This window comes from Panthera onca, chromosome E2, assembly GCF_046562875.1.
Source record: "Panthera onca isolate mPanOnc1 chromosome E2, mPanOnc1 haplotype 2, whole genome shotgun sequence".
NCBI lineage: Eukaryota > Metazoa > Chordata > Mammalia > Carnivora > Felidae > Panthera > Panthera onca.
Window position 1 is genome coordinate 41,897,144 of NC_138353.1, and position 19,438 is coordinate 41,916,581.

The 19,438-nt window shown below is 50.3% G+C and overlaps 1 protein-coding gene across 2 annotated transcripts in view; it reads left to right on the plus strand.

Moving 5' to 3' along the window:
• Window positions 1-19,438, plus strand: part of BEAN1 (brain expressed associated with NEDD4 1) — a 37,023-nt gene that overhangs the window by 8,249 nt on the left and 9,336 nt on the right. Inside the window, exons 2-3 of one of the 2 annotated variants that reach the window (XM_060650597.3) lie at window positions 1,692-1,798; window positions 18,834-19,097. In XM_060650597.3, the coding sequence (XP_060506580.1) occupies window positions 1,774-1,798; window positions 18,834-19,097 (289 nt within the window). In that variant the 5' untranslated portion in view covers window positions 1,692-1,773. The remainder of the gene's footprint in view (window positions 1-1,691; window positions 1,799-18,833; window positions 19,098-19,438) is intronic. The other variant, XM_060650598.3, reaches the window with a different exon arrangement.

Here is a 19,438-nt window from a genome sequence, read left to right on the forward strand (position 1 = left end):
GAATTTTCTGGTGTGAAATCACAGTTCCCCAAGCAGCCTGCCATGCCAGAGAGACTTCTCTACTGGGCCTAGGGAGATCACATCCTACCCTCCCTTCTCCCATCAAAACTCTTGTTGGATTCTGTAGGGATGGGGAATATGGGGTTCACACCCAGAAGACTGAGCTGCAAGGAGCCATCTGGAGAGAGGGACCCCAGGGTCAGTGGCAGCAATGGCTCCCTCCCCCTGACCCCCTAGGACAACAGAATGAACATGACATACATACCCCCCATCCTCAAAGCCAGTGAAGTGCCCTACCCTGATTTCCCCCTGAGGACACTGCAGCTCAGACAGGTGAAGTACTGTGCCTAAAGGCACACTCCAGGAAGTGGCAGGACTTGGACTTCTGATTTCAGGCTCTCCAAAGATAGATCTTGGATTCATCTATTAAACAGAAAAAGTGTTATTAATCAGTGCAATTTGGCCAATGGTCTCCATCAAAACATGGAACCCATTTGGAGGAAAAACTGTATATAATGAAAAGGGTTCCTGAGGGAAACAAGGGTGGGAATCTTGGGACCTGAGTCCTAGACAAAAGCTCTGTCCACAGTGTCACCCCCAGGATCAGGGAGGTCAACTGCCTCCTGGGACCCAGAGGGGCCAGGCTGTTTCCTGTTGGTTCCTGTTGGCTCTCCCCCACAGGAACCCACCAAACTCCACATCCACAGTTCCCGCTCAGCAACCCCCAAAGGTGCAGTTTGGTTTCTGCAAGTCTAGTGACCACACTCCCTACAAAATAACTGTATCTCCCTGCTGTTCACACAGCCCCATGTCACTTGGAGCTCGGGAGAGACAGAACCAGCACGGGAGGCTGGGGCATTTTTTGAAAATGTTTCCTCTCTTGCAAATGGGTGTTAGAGTGACCCTTGCTGCTCATTCAGGTGTCACACCAAGTTTAAGGTTGAAGGGGAGGGGAGGCAGGGAGATTGGGGAAGAGACATTTTCATTCTCTTGGCCTTTATTAGGTGCCTTCCAAGTGATATGCTTGCTGACAATGGATGGAGGCTTTGGGGTAAAAAAGACCTGGGTTCTAGTCCCAGCCTGTAATTAGAAGTTGTGTGACCTTGGACAAGCTACATAACCTCTGAGCTTCAACTTCCTTATTTATAAAATGGGAATGAAAAGAGCATCATCCCCTTAAAAGTGTTGGGATAATAGTAATAACAATAAGGTTTCAGTTAGGCAAACTCTGAATACCCTTCCAAAGCCAGCTCTAGGACCTAGAACTGGCACCTTACCCTTTCTACGTCTGTTCCCCTTCTGTGATATGAGGACATTGGGCTGGTCTTTAAGGGTCCTTCCAGGTATAAATGCTCAGAATGCCATGATCTATTGCAATTGTCCTAGGCAGGTTCATGAGACAGGAGAACACCAGGGTATCTCTCATTCCTGTTCAAGGGTCCACCCGGAGGAGATATTCCCCCCTCCACCCACCACTGACACCCCAGCATGCATTTGCCCCACCCCTGCCCCAGAACCCCCACACTCCGCCACCCAGAGCTCCCTCAGACCCCTGCCCAGACTGGGCACATGCTGTCACAGTCACCACCCTTTCCCCAGAGGTTAACAGCCCAGGGACCTGAACGCCAAGCTCGCAGGGTCAGTGGGTACCATGCGGGCGCCCCATCACCTGTCTGTTTGTGTTTCTGCAGGTGAGCGGAGGATCCTTTTCTACAAGAAGTTGGAACTGTACAAGTGGGCAGGCTGGCTCCGCTATTTTGCTCCAAGGATTACATGTCCTTCAAACGCCCCTGCCCCTGTAAGTCTTCTCTTCACATCCTTCATGGCTCGGGGCCAGGCAAGGGCCGGGCTTAGAGTCAAGTTTGCAGAGAATGTTTCTAGGATGTTTAGCCAAAGAGCCCCAAGGGTCTGATCAGGGGCTGATGTGATATGATGGGTGGGGGGAGGGCAACACAGAAGACCCCTGACTTCTGCAAGAGACATCCCACTTTTACCAATCCCTCTGTATCAGCACTTGACAAAGTGTGGGTCAGGATTCCTCTGAGGGATATTAACGGGATTGTTTTTTGTTCTTTTTTTTTAATTTTGTGGCCAAATGAATGTGGGAAATGCTGAGTGAGACAAGTTAAGTAGCTTTTGTTACCACAGGACTTTTCAGAGCCTTTAATGTGGTGATGTGTGTTGTGAGGCTGCCATAGGAAAGCGAAAGCCCAGTGTCCTTCCCAAATTTGACCACAAGGAGGGTCTCACAGGATGGGTGCTCCAGAACACACTCCTTGGAGTTCACTGTCCTAAGGAAACCCTTCCTGAAGCCCCTCATTTACTGATTAATTCATTTAATCTGCTGGAGCCTTGAGATGATTTTGTCCATAACATTCTTGTCTTGGCTCCCTGATGTCCATGAGTGAAGGCGATGGGCTCAGTCAGGTGTACCCCTGGGGCTCAAGGCTGCAGCTCCCTTAGTCTCCACCAGCCCCACCTTCACTGACTCATGCTCCCACCCTTACTGTGGCGTCCCCTTTACCTGTCCCCATGGCAGCCACCTGCTTTCTCTTGTGATGTCCCCTGTGCCCCCCCAAAACCGTCATCACTTGGTGCCACTTGGGAGGACTTGCATAACACCCCCCCCCCATCCCTTCTCCTTGATGAGTCAGGACTGTGAGTCTGTGTGAAATCAAGGGCCTCGCCCTAGGCCCTCCTCTATCTATGTGTCATCTCCCCCTCTACCGTGCTCACTCTAGCTAATCCCTCACCCCCACTCACCAATGTCTGTTCAAATGTGCACCACTGGTTACATGTCACTGCTTGGGGTTGGGGTCCTCTCTTCTAAATGGTGGAAACCTCAGTTGTTAAACCTTTGAACCTCAAGGGACTGCTGCTGTGGGCGGGCACAGGAAGCTGGTGTATCCCGTTGGGGTGGGGCCATCACCAGGTATGCCGTGGGGAAGAAGGGACTGGTGGGATTCATTGTCTCAGGAGCGGTGTTGGGGGGGGGGGGGCAGTACTAGTACAAGCTCAGTAAGTTACTGTTACTGTTGTCACTGCTGCTGCGGCATAATCAGGAAATCGGAGCCCAAGTTCAGGCCAGGTAAGAAGGCTACCCATTCAGGGACACGTTGGAGCCCAGGGACACCTGCCCCACAGAGGGCTAGAATGGCCACATCCTCACCCCCTTGAGCAGCTGGGAATGCAGAAGGCTGGTAAAGAGTAAAATTGGGTTGCTGAGTGTAGAGCGCATTCCAGAACTTTCTGGGGTCAAGCCAGACCCCGCAAAGCCCTGCCTGTCTGCATAAACAGAGGCCATCGGCACAGGACAGCCCTCTGCATACTCACCTCCTGAGGTTAACAGGGTGTGGTCATCGATATTCGGGGCTGTTCAGAAGCAGTTCCTACACATCCCTACAGGCCCAGTGCCTGGCATGCAGTAAGCACTCAATAAATGTCTGTTGAATGAATAAATGTATAGTTAAACACTCTGGATGAGGAGCTGAAAGCAGTGGATGGGGTAGGAGCTGAAGCTCCTGACTGTGCCATCAGATTCTCCCCATGGCTTTGGCTGGCCAGTCCTCCTTTGTAAGATGAAGGGGTGGTCTGAGGCCAGTGGGCTCTGGGAGCTCGGGGCTGCTGTGAGGCTCCACAGAAAGCAAGGGGCACATGTGCGGGCAGAACCCTCGCCCCTCCACCCCACCCCACCCCACTGCTTCAGCCAGTGCAGCTCTACTCACATCTATATATAGGTTGGGATCTGTTCAGATTTTATGGAGAAGGGGTCCCTGGCAATGGCAGGCTCAGCACTGTGGGGCTGTCCAGACCTGCCCCTTCCTCCATCATCCCTCTCCTTCTCTGCCAGATTTTTCTTACGTCTTCCAGTCTGACTCCTTCCCTTTCCTCTGGAAAGTGTTCACTGCCCCTCCTTTCAGCAACCCCAGCCCACTTCAGTCTGGCTTCTGCACCCCCACCACACATCCCATTGACTTCTGTGTTACCAAACCCATTCTGTAGCTTCCAGTTCTCCCTGTTGGTCACTTTAGCTTTCTTGAAGACTTCTCCCTTGCATTCCCTGACCCTGAGCCCTCTGGGTTCTCTTCCGGCCCCTCTAGCCATCTGGTCCTCCTCTCACTGTCCACTGGTGGTGTCCTTTGGCAGTGGGGAAGGGTGGATTCTTGCCGTGCCTGCCCTGGGATGCTGGGGCCCAAGCCTCGCCCCTGGCCTTCCCCCTGCACACACTCTAGACCTTCTCATCCCCTCTCTGCTTTCAGCTGAAGCTTCTAGGCCAGCAGCTTCCAAGGCTCTTTCCCAGCCTGGTTTCTGCCCACCTTCAGATTCCTTCTTCTGCCTTTTGCTGCCTGTCTCCCCTGGGCAGCCCATGCCTCTGTTATAAGTTTTTTTGAATTTATTATTTATTTATTTTTTAATTTATTTTTGACAGAGACAGAGTGCGAGCATGAGCTGGGGAGGGGCAGAGAGAGAGGGAGACACAGAATCAGAAGCAGGCTCCAGGCTCTGAGCTGTCAGCACAGAGCCTGACTTGGGGCTCGAACTCACAGACTGTGAGATCATGACCTGGGCCGAAGTCAGACGCTCAACCGACTGAGCCACCCAGGCGCCCCAGGGCGGCCCCTACCTCTACACCTCGGATTCAGCCTGTCCCAGACACAGCTCTTCACTCCAACTGGCTTTGCTTTGTTACTGTGTTGGTTTAGGGCACCACCATGTACTCAGTCCCTCAGGCCAGAAATCTGTGAGGGACCTTCAGTTCCCCTCCAACACACCCATCAGCACCAACTGCCTGAGGAGACGGGGAGGGGGTGGGGTGGGGGTCCAAACTGGGTCATCAGGTTGCCACTCAGACTCTGCCTCCGTCTGGGCCACACTTCAGATTCAACCTGGAAATTGCTGCCTCAGTAAATGTTCATCGCACAACCAGACACGTAAACGAATCAAGATGAAGCAGATGCCTTGTGGGCAGCCCCCTCAGCTCAGACAAGAGACCCTCACACAAGTTCTGGAAGGGACGCAGAACCACAGAACTCCAGACATCCTAAAAACACCTGACACAGGAACATTCTAAGGGATGGAACCGGAAGTACCAGGAGGGCCCTGCCATGAACACACACACTCTTTTGTAACACCTCCTTTCCTGTACTGTGAATGTAGACATCTAATGGAATTTATTTAACTTTCTTAGCTCATAAAATTATCTTTCCCAGTACATGTGAAGATACCAAAGCCCATTAAAACCTGGAAAAGTTAGGGGAGGAGCCATAGCTTGTTCCCATTTGGGTTTCCCTACACCTAATCCCCTGCCAATGGGGAAAAGTCCCCAGAAGGAAAAACAAACCCTAAAGTTTCCTAAGCAAGACCCCACTCCTAGCAGGGGGGTCCAGAGACCAAGGAGAGTGAGCAGGGAAAGGTAACCAGTGTAGGGGGAAAGCCAGGCAACAGACATGGGTCTGCCCAGTTTCCACAGCTTCAGACACTGGGCAAAGCAGGACCGTCCATTGGCCTCTTGGGAGATGAGCAGGAGTTAACCAGACCAGGCTGGGTCAACTCCTCCCAGGCACTGCCCACACTGCACACTCCCCACTCCCTCCACCCCATCTCACCCACCTTGTGGGCACTGCAGCTCATCCCTGGCTTCCAGAGACAGCCCCCTCCCCCAAGTTCTGCAGGTAAGAAGACTTAAGGCAGAGGGTGGAGGCAAGAACAGGAAGGGGGAAGCTAAGTAGGCTTCGACCACTGCGAGAGAGAAGTCAGGTCTTCTGTCTGTGAGTGCCAGGCCAGTGAGCCATTTTCTAGCCTTAAGCCACTCTGTGAGCTGGAGGAGGACCAGCCTGGCTCCTCAGGAAAACTGGAGACATGGGAGTCTTCTCCATCTGCCCCCAGCTGGGCAGCGTGGCCCAGGATTCACCCGGGACCCAGGTTCCAAGAACAGATGCCTCACAACCTCTTCTTAGCCCCTGGCAGAGTCCTGTGGAGCTCCCTGTGACATGGGGGTGGCCTGCTTCCCACTGGCCTTGAGGGTTAGATCTGGGGAAGGAGGGGCTTTGGGGACCCCAGAGAGACTGAGCCTGTACCAAAGCAGGAAGGAGGGGGCTAGGGTTGCATCCACTGATCCACGGAGAAGTCAGCTGGGACTTGTCTCTGCTAAGCTCTTGGGCTGCCGACAGGCTGGCAGGAACTGCAGTCTGGCAGAGCCTCTGGGTGGGTTTGGGTCTCTCGCAGAATAAGTGTTACGTGGTAGACAGTGCTTGGGTTCGTGTACAACCTAGTGCTGACACTTACCAGCTATTACATTTGGAGCAAGCTGTTTAACAACTACAAGTCCCAATTTGCTCCTCTATAACATGGAAATAGTCATACCAGCCTTTTGGTTTGATGTTCAGATTTAACCTGCTCCACGAGGAGAATCTAGCTTGATGCCAGACACTGAGAAGATGCTCAAGAAGCTTGAAAGTCCTGTCCTTTTGACCACCTCCTCCCTACACAGCTTAGTGTTACCCACGCCTTTAGTGATAGAGCAGGGAAAACAGAGACACATGGGAATTTTGGAGGTAAATTTGGGATTTGGACCAGATACTACTATTTTCTGCTCTGCTCATTATAATAAGAGTTACCTCTGCAGAGACTTAGCTGTCAATAGAAGGAAGGACTTGAGGGCAAGGAACACAAATGATAGGACACATTCACAATTTGCCACTACTGTTCCTAGAGCAGACATTGCCCATCAATTGCAGCACTCCTTCCTACTGAGCCTGGATGCAACATGAGACTCCCTTAAACACACACAAGCACCACGCAATGATCATTGGCCTGTGGGATGAAATCCCTATTCGTTCCTTGCTGTGGCCTGACTTTGGAGTGGGCAAGAGAATAGCAGAAGTGACTTCAGGTAGACATTTCTCTCTGAGTCTCAGTTTTTTCATCTATAAGATGGAAGTTAATTAAAGGCTCCACCTCAGAGGGTTGCTGTAAGGGCCAAATGAGATATTGTAGATAAAGGGCTCACAAGGCCTATGATCATTTCTTCACATGGCTTCCTTGAAGCAGTCCTGCAAGGGAAGGATGTGTGTGCTCATTCCACACATGAAAAAGCTGAGCCTCGAGGACAGGGGGAGACTACGCTAGGTGACACAGCTAGAAAACGATGGGGCCAGGGATACAGCCCAGGTGGGTCTTTCCAGGGCTCAATTGTAGCTAAACCACAGATGGACAAAAGGACAAGGGCGGAGTCCAGTCCAGTCCTTCATCCCCACCCCTTGGATGGAGAGTCCATTCTGCAGCAGGACCATGAATGCCCTGGCTACCTGTCCTCAGAGTTCTCTGGTCTGGCAGGGTCTGACTATAGCAAGTGCTCAGCCTCTGATAGCTAATCTTAATTTGAAATGCACATTTTATATTAGACTCCCTGGCAGAAAGGCATCAACTTTGGCTTGAACACCTAATGTGTTCGGTACTACAGGTATTCCCCAGTGTTTGAAAGTTTGAGTTATGCCACTTCACTTTTACAAAAGAGCCAAGTTAGTACCCGTTTTCACTAACTGAAAGAAATCGGAAGACAATTTCGCTTTTGTGGAAAAAGGTGAAAAGTGAAAACTGTTCAGCATTTCTTTCAAAAGCAAGCCATGGTAGAAGCAGCGCACACCCCAAACAGCAAGAGTGGGCCCACCAAGCTCCTTCCCCAGAACCACACCCAGCATCTCCTCATTCAGCTGCCATAGCTTTGAACTCTGTCTGGGAGCACCTGTGCCCTATCTTGATTTTGTGCATCCGTTAGCAAGATGTGTCCTAAGTTATCAGAAAAGCCTAAAAGAGGTTATTTTGGGGGCCTGGGGACCCTAAAACCTTTTTTCCCAAGTGAATTAATGATAACTTCTTCTTCACTTTACACCATTTTGGCTATGAAAGGTTTCATGGGAACCCTTTACTTTCAGAGAGCGGGGAAAACCTGTGATGACACAGTACCCCCAGCCTTTGCAGGGCACTCACAGCTGGCAACGTTCTTGCATTTCACTGTCCCTCACCCCCCTTGGCAGCGAGCTCCCTAGGTGATGTCATCCAGCCTCATGGCATTGAGCAGCACCCATACACTGACAGCCCCCAAATTTACATCTCTGGCTCCAGACTCTCCCTGAGCTCCAGACTCATATATCCGATGGTCTGGCCCACTCAGATGTATCTCCACTCAGATGTCTGTTCAGTGTCTCTCCAGAGCATCTCAGATGTAACATGTCAAAACCTTAAATCTTGACTCCCAGTCCCCCACCAAACCTGCCCGTCATCCTCCCCATCTCCGTAAATGGCAGCTTAGTCCTTTCTTGTGCTCAGGCTCCAAACTTGGTCAATTCTTAGTGCTCTATTTCTCATCCACCACCACTCCGTTTAATCTGCAGATCCTGATGGTTTTACCTTCAAATTGGACTCCATCTTTCCCCCTGGACCCAGGCACCATTGCCATCACTTGGACCACTGTCCAGACTCTTCTGCCACAACCAGGGAGTATTGGAAAAGGAAAAATCTAAAAACTGAGCCCTAGGTTGGTGGAGGGAAAAATGGCTTCTGTATCTAGAAATCTTGTCAAGGGAAGCATGATCTTCAGAGTCGTCACCTGTGGCATCACAGGGCCAAGTGCACTGGGGAGAGAGGAGATGGATTTTCCTGCAAATAGAAATGTGTAAGGACACTGCCATTTCTTTGCCAAGAGCTACCCTAGATTAGCTACCTGAAACTCAGCTCTGCCTGCACCTGGAACTGTGCCCAGGGTGACTGGGAAAAACTGGTTGTCCTCTGTGATGTCACTGCAGAAGCGTGCAGGCCCGCTTGCTTTCCAGAGAGAAGAAAGAGGCCCCAAGAGAGACAAGTCACATGCCCAGGGACCCGCCAGGGGAGGAGATAGGATTCAAAAGCAGGGCTTCTGGATCTAAGCCCAGGGCACTGGCCACACCGATCCCTCTGGGAGCTTGAGTACATTTCACCTCCCAGAGTCCTCTCTCTTCGCTTCTCTCTACATGTAAACACCACGTCCCCCATCAGCCCCCTGACGGTCGGCTTCTCGGGGCTGCTCCCTCTGCCCCTGTGCCACAACTGGACTCCATGTCTGTAGGTAATCTCTAGGCCTTGCCAGAGACAGTCATTCCAGAGCTATTCTCTGCCCATCCCCGGGCCCTTCATCCCCTGGATGATACTTGTCTCCCCTAGGAACGGGGTTAAAGGTGAGGATTGGGGAAGGGGTGTTGCAAGAAAAACAGCGAGAATAAAATTTTATCAATGTAAAAGCCAAGGTGGGCCCCTTTTAAGATGGATGGCAGCCTTATTAAGAGTTTTTGTCTATTTTTGAAATTTCAGGTTTTTGATTCAATGAAATTTAAAGGATTGCTCATGAAATAGTTTAATTTTTTTCAAAAATCTCATTTCTTTGAGATAAAAAGCGACCTCCAACATTTTAAAGTATTGACAGTGATCCCAACAGTTTAAGTACTGTCCTTACCATACATGTGGCTATTGTGCGTGCAGCGTGTCACTGACACTTCCTAAACAATGGGAGTCATGGCACCGTGGCACTCTCCTGTGTTCCCCTCACAATGGGGCAGGGTGATCAATTATACCTGCACGAAACCAGTGCACTGGCGTATCTACCAAGCGTAAAATCCAATTATCTAAAACAACATGACTCTCAAATTCTCAGATACTATGTAATTTATAACTGGATTTGTATATTCAGAAACCTGTGGAGTATTCTTTGAATTCTTTTCAAATATAAATTATATTGAGTATTAACTAAAAACACTGAACTAAATAGCTTAACCACAAGAGGGGCTGAAGTTTGGTGTATGATTCAATGAATGTTTACCCATCATTTCAGTCTCAATTTTGGCTCAGTCCTAGCACATCCACCCATTTCTCTCACGGTAGAATTTATTTTTAAGTGCACAAGAGTGAGAGGCCCAGCTAGACACCATTGTCTTGTTACGAGGGCCACAGGGACGGCCAGCTGACAAAAGGTGCGTGAGAGGGGAAAGGTGCACACGGCATTTTCCCCTTGTTCAGCAGCAGCTTTGACTTAGAACAGAAAGCAAAAACATATTATAAAAACAGAACAAGGGTCTGTTTCTAGGTTTGATTGAGTCACCAAGGACTTCACTTCTGCTGCAGAAGCCATTGCAGGAGGGAGGTACCAAAGGGACACTAATACTAAAACATAGGTGATCAGAGGCACCGAAGGCACTGGTTACGTGAGGCATCATAAAAAGACAGCCCTGGGTAAATATCGCACGTTTCCTGTCAGCTGCTAAGACTTGTATTTTTCCAACCGAAAAGCAATCCTGCAGGACTTTTTACTTATCACTTGTTTGGAGAAAGGCTGTCTTAGGTCCCTTCATTGAACATGAAGCCTAGATTCCCAAGTTAGTTTTCCTGTATCACCACAAGACGTACTACACTCTGTTAACACTGTTTGACACTGACCTGTTGTAATTGACGGTGTCGCTATTCTCTTGGGTATCCCGCAAAGAACAAACCCATTAGAGGGAAACAGCTCGTTGTGAAACAGTGGATTGTTCCACAAAGATGTGAAGAAGGACTCTTGCATCTTGGCATCTATTAACCACTTCCAGGCATCCATACAGACAGGAACCTCCATGGGAAGCATTCTCCAGTGTCCTGCAGGTTGCAAATGATGAATATATTTAGAAAGTCTTTCACAACTTTCTTCCTGCTCCAGCCATGGCCTTGATCCTGTTCCCATCTCAGTCCTGGGCAGCTCCTTGGCCCCCTGCCCACCTCCCATGAAGCTCAAACTCCTACCAAAGATTTTTAATATAGCCCAACTTACCCATTTTTTTTTTTATGGTTAGTACCTGTGTATCTATTTAAGAAACCCAAGGTCATGAAGATACACTGCAGTGTTTTCCTCTTGAAGCTTTACTGTTTTGCCTTTCATATTTAGATCTATGTCTAGGGGATATTCTTAAGATTTTAAGGTTTAAAATCTTGAGTCTTGAAGTAATAGAGGTTCCAAGGGGTGAACTGCTCAGAGGGTACTGCCTGCAAGAAGCAGGGCCAGGATTTGAACCCAGGAATATGTATCTTACTTAGCTAGAGCCTAGGACAAGATGCGCTGGCAGGGGAGCTCTAGGTTTCCCCCCATGGAAGGTGGCTGAGGAGTCATCCCTTCTCCCAAAGGACCATAGGCCACTCACATCAGGATACAGAATACTGGTGAATAAAGGGCCTGATACTGGGGCTGGTTTGGCTCCTAAGACGGCTCAGGGCTGCAAAGCCATCTTGGGGGGCAAACATCCCATAATGTTCTTAGGAATTCATGTTCCATGAACCACCTGCTGAGAAACTCTTCCAAAGCTCTGTGGTTCAATGTGATGTTGACATGCAATTAAGATCACTGGATTTATCATGGCCAAGAGGTCTCTGGCTTTGCCTAGTCTGTTAGTTTTTCTCATCCTACTTACTGAAGTGACATATTAATAGATTTCCTGGTCTTAAACCATTCTTGCATTCCTAGAATAAGCCCTCTCTACATATGGGATACTATTTTTTTTTCATTTAAAGATTTTTTTTTGTTTTGAGAGACAGAGAGAGAGAGAGAGAGAGAGAGAGAGGGAGAGAGAGAGAGAGAGAGAGAGAGAGAGAGAATCCCAAGCAGGCTCAGCACTGTGAGTGCAGAGCCTGACGTGGGGCTTGATCTCACAAACCACGAGATTATGACCTGAGCCAAAATCAAGAGTCAGATGCTTAACTGATTGAGCCACCCAGGTGCCCCTGGGATATTATTTTCCACATGCTGCTGCCCTCATGCTGGTTTCCCAGGTGCCCTTGTAAATTCTGGGAGGTGAGGGAACCTCTGTGGAGCAGGGGACAAAGTCCCATCACCTGTAACGTTTTCCAGGATCAGAACCCACAAAACCAAAAGGCCAAAGCAAAACTTGAGGAAGATGATACTGTGGCCCAAGTACACAGCCCTAGCCTGGCCCAGCTATGGTGGGAAAGCCAGGGATAATTTGCAGCATTCATAAATTTAACATTTTATCTATCAATTATTCATTGAACTTCCTGGAAAGTCCATGTTGTAGTAAATGGTCGTTTTTCCAAGCTATGATTTTGAGTCTTGTAATGCAAGCTGATGAGTGGGCCAAGCCAGCCCCCCAGCATCTGCTTCTCAACACAGTTCCACGATTTCCTACTCATCGAGCATGACAGTGACTCACCTGGTGTTATATAACCCTGTGTTCTTTGTGGAAAATAGCCTAAGAGCCAACTCTAGGTGTGGACAAAAGAGGAAGGAAAATGAGGAGATCAGGGCCAGTGATGATTCTAGCAAGAAAATGAGAGTTTGGTGTGGGTTCAAGTGGAAAGCCTAATTCTGTCATGGCTTTGGTTCTGGAACATAGGCTAGTTCACCATTTCTTCTGCAGAAATAGGGAAAAGTGGTTTGTGATGCTGTTACAGTGAGTTTGCCAGCCATTAAATAATCCATCAAACCAGAGATAAAACCTTAGTGAATGATGACAAGACAGTAAACTTGCAGAATTTAGATATGTAGAAGTACATGTGAGTTAATTTTGGTGAGTTTATTTAAGTGGCATCTTAATAATATTTTACATGGTCTCTTAATAGTGGAATAAATCACTTTCATCTTATATTTATGGAACCATGAAAGGCCTGTGGGTAGTCACTTATATTTCCCAGTTATTTTTTAATGCAGTGGTTGAAAATCTTCTAGGCAGTGGAGCACTCTCCTATTACCCCTGATATGGAAATCAGATGGAAGCAGGGCTCTTCCGTGTGAAGGGAGAGCAGTGAGCTCCATCCTGTACCAGCCTTTCCCCCTCAGCACTGGGGCACCTGTGTGGGACCTCTTGCCTCCCACAGTTTGAGAGGTTCATTTTCATCTGACTCATATCATGTCTCCACTGTCTAGAACATGTCCAGGCATGGACTACGCACTTAGTATTGGTGAGTGGATGAGTGGATGGATGGATGGATGGATGGATGGATGGATGATCAAGTGAATGGTGAGTAGATGCCTAGGTAGGTAAATACATAGGAGGATGGATGATTGGTTGGCTGAGTGAATTTATAGAGGATTGATGGTAGATGACTTTATATTCCAATCTTTCTATCTACTATAATCTGCCCCACTTGTAATGCCACAAATGGCCAAATAAAAGGTTTCAGGACCCTGACATGACATTAGCTGACTTCTTATAGAGATGTATCCTCATTATAAGAAGAATCCTGTACACCAAGTAGCCTTTTCCTCACCCCCATAATCCCAACATTCAGCTGCCATCAAGATGACATCCGACAGGCTCGCCCCAGGAGCACCTCCTCTTTTCCTGAGCTCTGTTGGCACCTCACCCCTCTGTGCACCTTCCTCCCTCCTCTGATGTTGTCCTGCTGGTTTGTCCCCCAAGACCCAGCACCCCTGCGTGGATGTCCCTGGCCAACCCCCGGCACTCTGACATCTCTCCATCACAGTTGCCTGGCAACCAGAGGATAGGGATCAGGAAGTGGGCTGAGAGGCCACCCTAAAAAGCAGAGAAGGGAGACCCAGAAATGCCTAAGCAAGTGGGCCTCCCTTGCCGTGTCTCCTGCCCCAGCCCCTCTCCACATCCCTGCTGGGAGGCTGGGACCAGCCAAAGGCGAGCAGAGAGAAGATAGTGTCTGAATCCTCTTCTCCATATTCTGTGCAGTGACCGCATGGCCTCACCCTGGTGGTGTTAGCAGTATAGGAAGAAGTACACTGCCAAGGCCAGACTTGCCAGGGAAGTAGACCTGTGACAAATGTCTTCAGACTTTTCTGTGACAGGAGTCATCAGTCAGATTTGAGTCTGTGGCCCCCCTTTCTCTTCTAGCCAGCCTCTCAGAGGGGGCGGGCAGGACTCTACGTCTAAAGATGTTTAGCTTAGCACCTCCAGTGTCTCAGTGCCCTTTCTTTGTCACTGCTCCTCAGGTGGCTTCAGTCTGCAAAGACCGCCTCCCTGTACAGTCCCCAGACAGAGGGACTGTAGAGCTGCCTGTACACTACACTCAGCAAGGACTTGATAATGATCATCAGCCTCATTTTCCTTACCCTGCATGTTCCCCAGACTGAAGCCAGCCCTGACCCCATTCCCCTGACACAGGACTGGATCTTCCTGCCCCTCCTCATACCCTCTGTGCTCACCTGGCTGCCACCACCCTCCCCACCCCTCTCAGACCCATTCACCCGCCCTGGAGGGAGGACCGTTTGAGAATAAGTGTCTCTTTGGACAGCTGGCAAGCAAGTCCAGAGGGCAGAGGCATGCCAAAGGTCACACAGCAAGCAAGTGATAGAACCAGGAACAGAATCCAGTTCTTCCACCTCTACCCCTACCACGTCCTGCTCTCTTCCCCTGCTCTGTGCCACTGTTTGATGAATTATTAGACACGCCTGGGTTCAAATCCCAGATCTTCCATAAAACTAGGGCAAATCTTCAGCTCACCAAGACCCAGTGTCCTCCTCTATAAATGAGGGGAACAAAGGCATCTGCACAGAGGAGAAGCAAGCCCTAGACTCAGCTCCACATCCAGGCCTGGGTCATGTAGAACCTTCTGACTCAGTTGTGGTTCCCAGTCCCAGCCCTGGACCAGAAGTCTGGAGGCAGAGGCTTCTGCCTGGCACAGCAGTGGCCATTGGACCCAGGCACCACCCCAGCCCCAGAGAGGGCTTTGGGACCCCATCTGCAGAGAGGGGGAAGCATCAGGCCTGTCTCTGAGGCCTGCTCTGGGCACATCAACTCGGAGAGGCAAAGGAACTCTCTGCAGTGGCCTTATGCCCATCAAGTGAGATCAACTGGGCCCTGCTCCATGCTCAGCTCTGCACAGTATGGGGCCGCGGGCCTCAGCCTCCTCCACCCCAGCTCTGTGTTCACGTGGACCCTGACTGCTGCCTCCTCACTGGTCTCCCACTTCCCACCCTGCCCCCCTTCTGCAGCCAGAGGGCTCTCCTAAAACACTCTGAACACGCTCCTTCATCCATGTCTCTTCTTTGCCCTTGGGATAAAGGATAACTCTTGATTCGACATTCAAGATCCCTCATGGTCTGGCCAATGTCAGCCCCTCTAACCTCAGCCTCCACCTCTCTCATGATTCCTCAAATGCACCGAGCCCTCCTTGGGGGCCCCACAGTTCTTCTATGGTGGAATTTGCCAGACTGACTTACCATTGATCTGGAGCCCACCCCAGACCCAGACTCCTCAGGTAAGCCCTGATTTACTCCCCTATATGATAGCACCTCCTCCATTCCAACAATCTTCCAGTGCCTGTAAACAGCTGTAGATCCCGTGTCTGGGCTGGACAATTGGGTGAGTGATGGGAAGAAGGAAGGGCCAGTGGGTGAGTGAGAATGACTGAGAGCAGCTCACGTGGTCCACCCCCACACACTCAAGCACACAGAGCAAGCCGACTCTGACTTCCCTCCATGCCATTCAAATGGCTCCTGGGCTCCCTTTTCTGTGCTGGCCTCGCCCAAAGCACTGGAGAAACCTGGTGACAAGACAGATAGGACGCACGTCCTGCCCTCCAGGGGCCCTCAGCCCACCAGGAACCAGAGCGAGTATTAGTGGAGGCTTGGGAATTGCATAGAACAGGCTGGATCTAAGTTCTGGCTCCACTTTGACTAGATCTGTGCCTCAGCTTCCCCATCTATAAACTGGGGGGAAAGACAACACCTACCTCTCAGGTTGCTGTGATGGTAAATGAGATAATGGTGCTTATAAAGGGTGTAGAGCCTGACCGGTCCTGATAGATCCTCAGTGAGAGCTACCATATCATTCACATTGTTCCTTGGTGGGGAAATTGCCCCAGGGCCCCTCATCACAGTCCCAAGCACACCTCTGGAACAGATGCAGAGATAGAAGATATACAGAATAGGGGGCCCCTCCCCCAGCCCTCGATTGTTTGCTCCTCTTCCTGAATACCTGCTTGCTGTGATCTGTCTCTTCCCAACACACACTGGCTCCCTTCTCTGGAATCCCGGTGTCTTATCAGCAATGTTCAGCTGTTGATATGCCTTCACCCTGGATAACCCATAGGTCATAGCCTGCTTTGACTATAATAAAGTGATCCAGAAGCAGTAAAGCATCATTTTAGGGATAGGAACATTTTCATTTATCAAGATCAAAAAAAAAAAAAAAAAAAAGAAGAAGAAGAAGAAGAAGAAAAGAAAAGAAATGAGCTCTCAGAGCCTAGTGCCTGATAATCACAGAATAGCACCTTGGCTAAGAGCATGGGGCTTAGGCTGCCCACTGCCCCAGGTCCCTCTGTGGGCTATGTGACTTTGGGCAAGTTACTTAACTTGCCTGGGGCTCAGTTTCCGCACCTATTAAATTGGGGATCCCATCACAGTCCATCATGAGAATTGAGGTAATCTAGTGTGTGAGACCTACCGAGCATGGTGGGGGACACACAGTAAATGTCCCAGAGACAGTACCTATTCCTGCTGGTATGTCGAGCGGGGTGGGGGGAGGCAGCCTCTCAGGGAAGAGATGGTATTTTGAGGTACAATTGCCTTTTGATCATGGGCACTTGTAGAAGGAGCTTGGGAAGAAAGTTCAAGATAGAGGCAAAGCTTGCTTTATCCTCTGTCCTTGTGCAGCTGGTGTGCGGTGGGCAGAGAGGCAGAGGGGTGGGGCACAAGGGCTGTCAGAGAGGTCATATATATCTTGTTGATAAAATGGACCCTGTATTTAGAAATTGGGAGACTTTCCCTCATAATTTAAAGCAGCACCTACCTCTGCTGGTCGCGGTGACTGGAAGATTAATTTCTCAACTGGCCATGCAGGCAGGCACCTGTGCCAATTGGCTCCATCTGCAGGCACGGGTGATGCCATCTCTGTGCCCAACTGGTAATGAGACAGGCACTGCCGGCGGGGGGGGGGGGATGTCGAGGCTCTCATCTGATGCCAAGGCCATGGAGGGAGGAGCATCCTCAAGGTGACCCTGAGGGGCCAGCACCTTGCTGCATGCTGAGGAGGACAGGCATGTGTGCACACATCTAGCACTAGGGGTTCATGCTGGGCACCTGCAGCCTTGATGGGCCAGCTCTCTGGTGCCATGTCTGCCTTGAGTCATGGGTGACCAGTGTGTCCCAAGTCATACACACACTGAACAGGACACACTGAACAGGACAGTGTGTGGACCCCATACACTTCTACCTTCTCCAAGGAGAGCTGATACTGTGGACACTCCTAAGTCCTGCTCTTGGCTTCGGATGTGAGAGGCCACATGGTGAGGAGGAAGAGGGTGACACTGGTTGGACAGCTGGCTGGCCTGTACTTTAAAATTTTTTTTTTTCAACGTTTTTTATTTATTTTTGGGACAGAGAGAGACAGAGCATGAACAGGGGAGGGGCAGAGAGAGAGGGAGACACAGAATCGGAAACAGGCTCCAGGCTCCGAGCCATCAGCCCAGGCCTGTACTTTAATGGAGAGAATATGGTAGCAGGTGGCCACTGGCTTAGCTCTAGTCCAAGCCAAAGCCCTAGCCCCCAGCTCAGGAGTGGTAGCCTGGGGCACTGAGGTCACACTAGATGAGTGGGGCCAAAAGCTCCATTTCATGCCCAGGTATAATCACTCTGTGGAGTGCTGTGTTGGAAAAGATGCTGAGGCTGCCTCCTGGACCAAACAGGAAAAAGAACCACTGTCAGTAGCTTCTGCCACTGGCCCAGCTTGAGGGAAGAGTGGTGGGCTTGTTCCATGTCCACAGCCAAAGACTGATTCTTCCTAAACTGAGGTCATACTGGACGACCGAAGCAGATCTCTTTTGCCTGAGACACGGACAAGGCGGGGAGCCTCATTTTGCCACCTTTCATCTCTGGGTCTTGAAGAAAAATGGAAAACTTTAGCTTAGGGTAGCTAGCTGACAGCCAAGGGAATAAAAATAAGAAGCTGGAACTTCATCAAAACCTTAAGCCGTCACAACCAGTCAAGAGCAGACACAAAACCAAATTCTGTACCTTGTTGAAAGTGGGGTACTGAAGTCTCCAACTGTTACTGTTGCATCGTGGGTTTCTCCCTTCAGCCTTTGTTCCATGTATCTTAGGACTGTGTTCTTAGGTGCATATATGTTTATAATTGCTATAGCTTTCTGATGGGTTGACCCTTTGTCATAAAATGTCCCTCTCATCTCTAATGGCATTTTTTGTTTTAGATTAAAGTCTATTTTTTTCTAATATTAATATAGTCACTCTGGGAGGCCTCCTCTGATCTGATCTGACCTGATCTGACCCCCTGACACGTCTGGGTCAGTTACCACTTGATCTCCCTAGAGTGCCCCAGGTAAGGTTTCACCCCGGAGCAGGAGGACAGCGTTAGAGTCCAACAGAGTTGGTCCTCATACTTTGACCTTCTGTGCATTCCCCACCCCTTGCCAAGACCTTGGTAAGGTCATGCTGACCTTCCAACCTCATGTCTTGGTGGAAAGGAGTCCCTGTCTAGTACTGAGTCTTGGGTTCCAGCCTCAGCTCTGCCACTCGTTTGCTGTGTGGCTTGGGCAAGTTCATTGCCCTCTCTGAGCTTCTCTTTTGCTATCTGTGAGTTAGCTGCGCTCTCAGGACAGAGGCTGGAGAGGAGAGGAGGGGAAGTCAGCCGCCATTGGCAGAGGCTCCCGCAGGCCGCAGGACACAGCGCTGCTCCCTTCCTCCCTGGCATGAGAACAGCTAGGACACAGTCCATGGGGCGGACCCCAGACGGTCCTCCACTTATTTAGGGACAAATAACTCCCAGGGCAGCATGTATGGAGGAGAAATTGTGGCCAGTTCTGTGCCTTAGTTCAGTGTCCTCTCTCTTTGTTCCCAGTAGCTCGCTACAACCGTACCAGCTATTTCTACCCCACGTTCTCAGAAAGTTCGGAGCACAGCCACCTGCTCGTGTCTCCTGTGCTGGTGGCAAGTGCAGTCATAGGTGTGGTCATCATCCTCTCCTGCATCACCATCATCGTTGGCAGCATCCGCAGGGACCGGCAGGCCCGGCTCCAGCGTCACCGCCACCGCCACCGCCGCCACCATCACCACCACCATCACCACCGCCGCCGCCGCCATCGAGAGTATGAGCAAGGCTACGGTGAGCTGCCGTCCACCCCGGGCCCAGCCTCCCATCCAGCTGTGACAACCCGTGGGGGAGGGGGCAGCCCTGTCATGGTGGGGGCGGGCAGGGTGGTTGGCAGGGCATCCAGGAAGTGGTCAGGAAGAGACCAGAGGCACTCACCAGAATGCTCTTGGGGGCCTGAGAAGTCCAGTAGTCTGCCAAGGGTGAGGCTGAAGGTCAAAGAGAGGATGTGGTGCTACTCCCCAGCCTTGGCCACTGTTGGTCCAGGCTTTACTGACAGCTGGTCCAGCTGGTGCCTGGATGGAGAGACAGATGGAGAGAGGGATGGGGGAGCAGGATGACAGGAAAGATCAGTA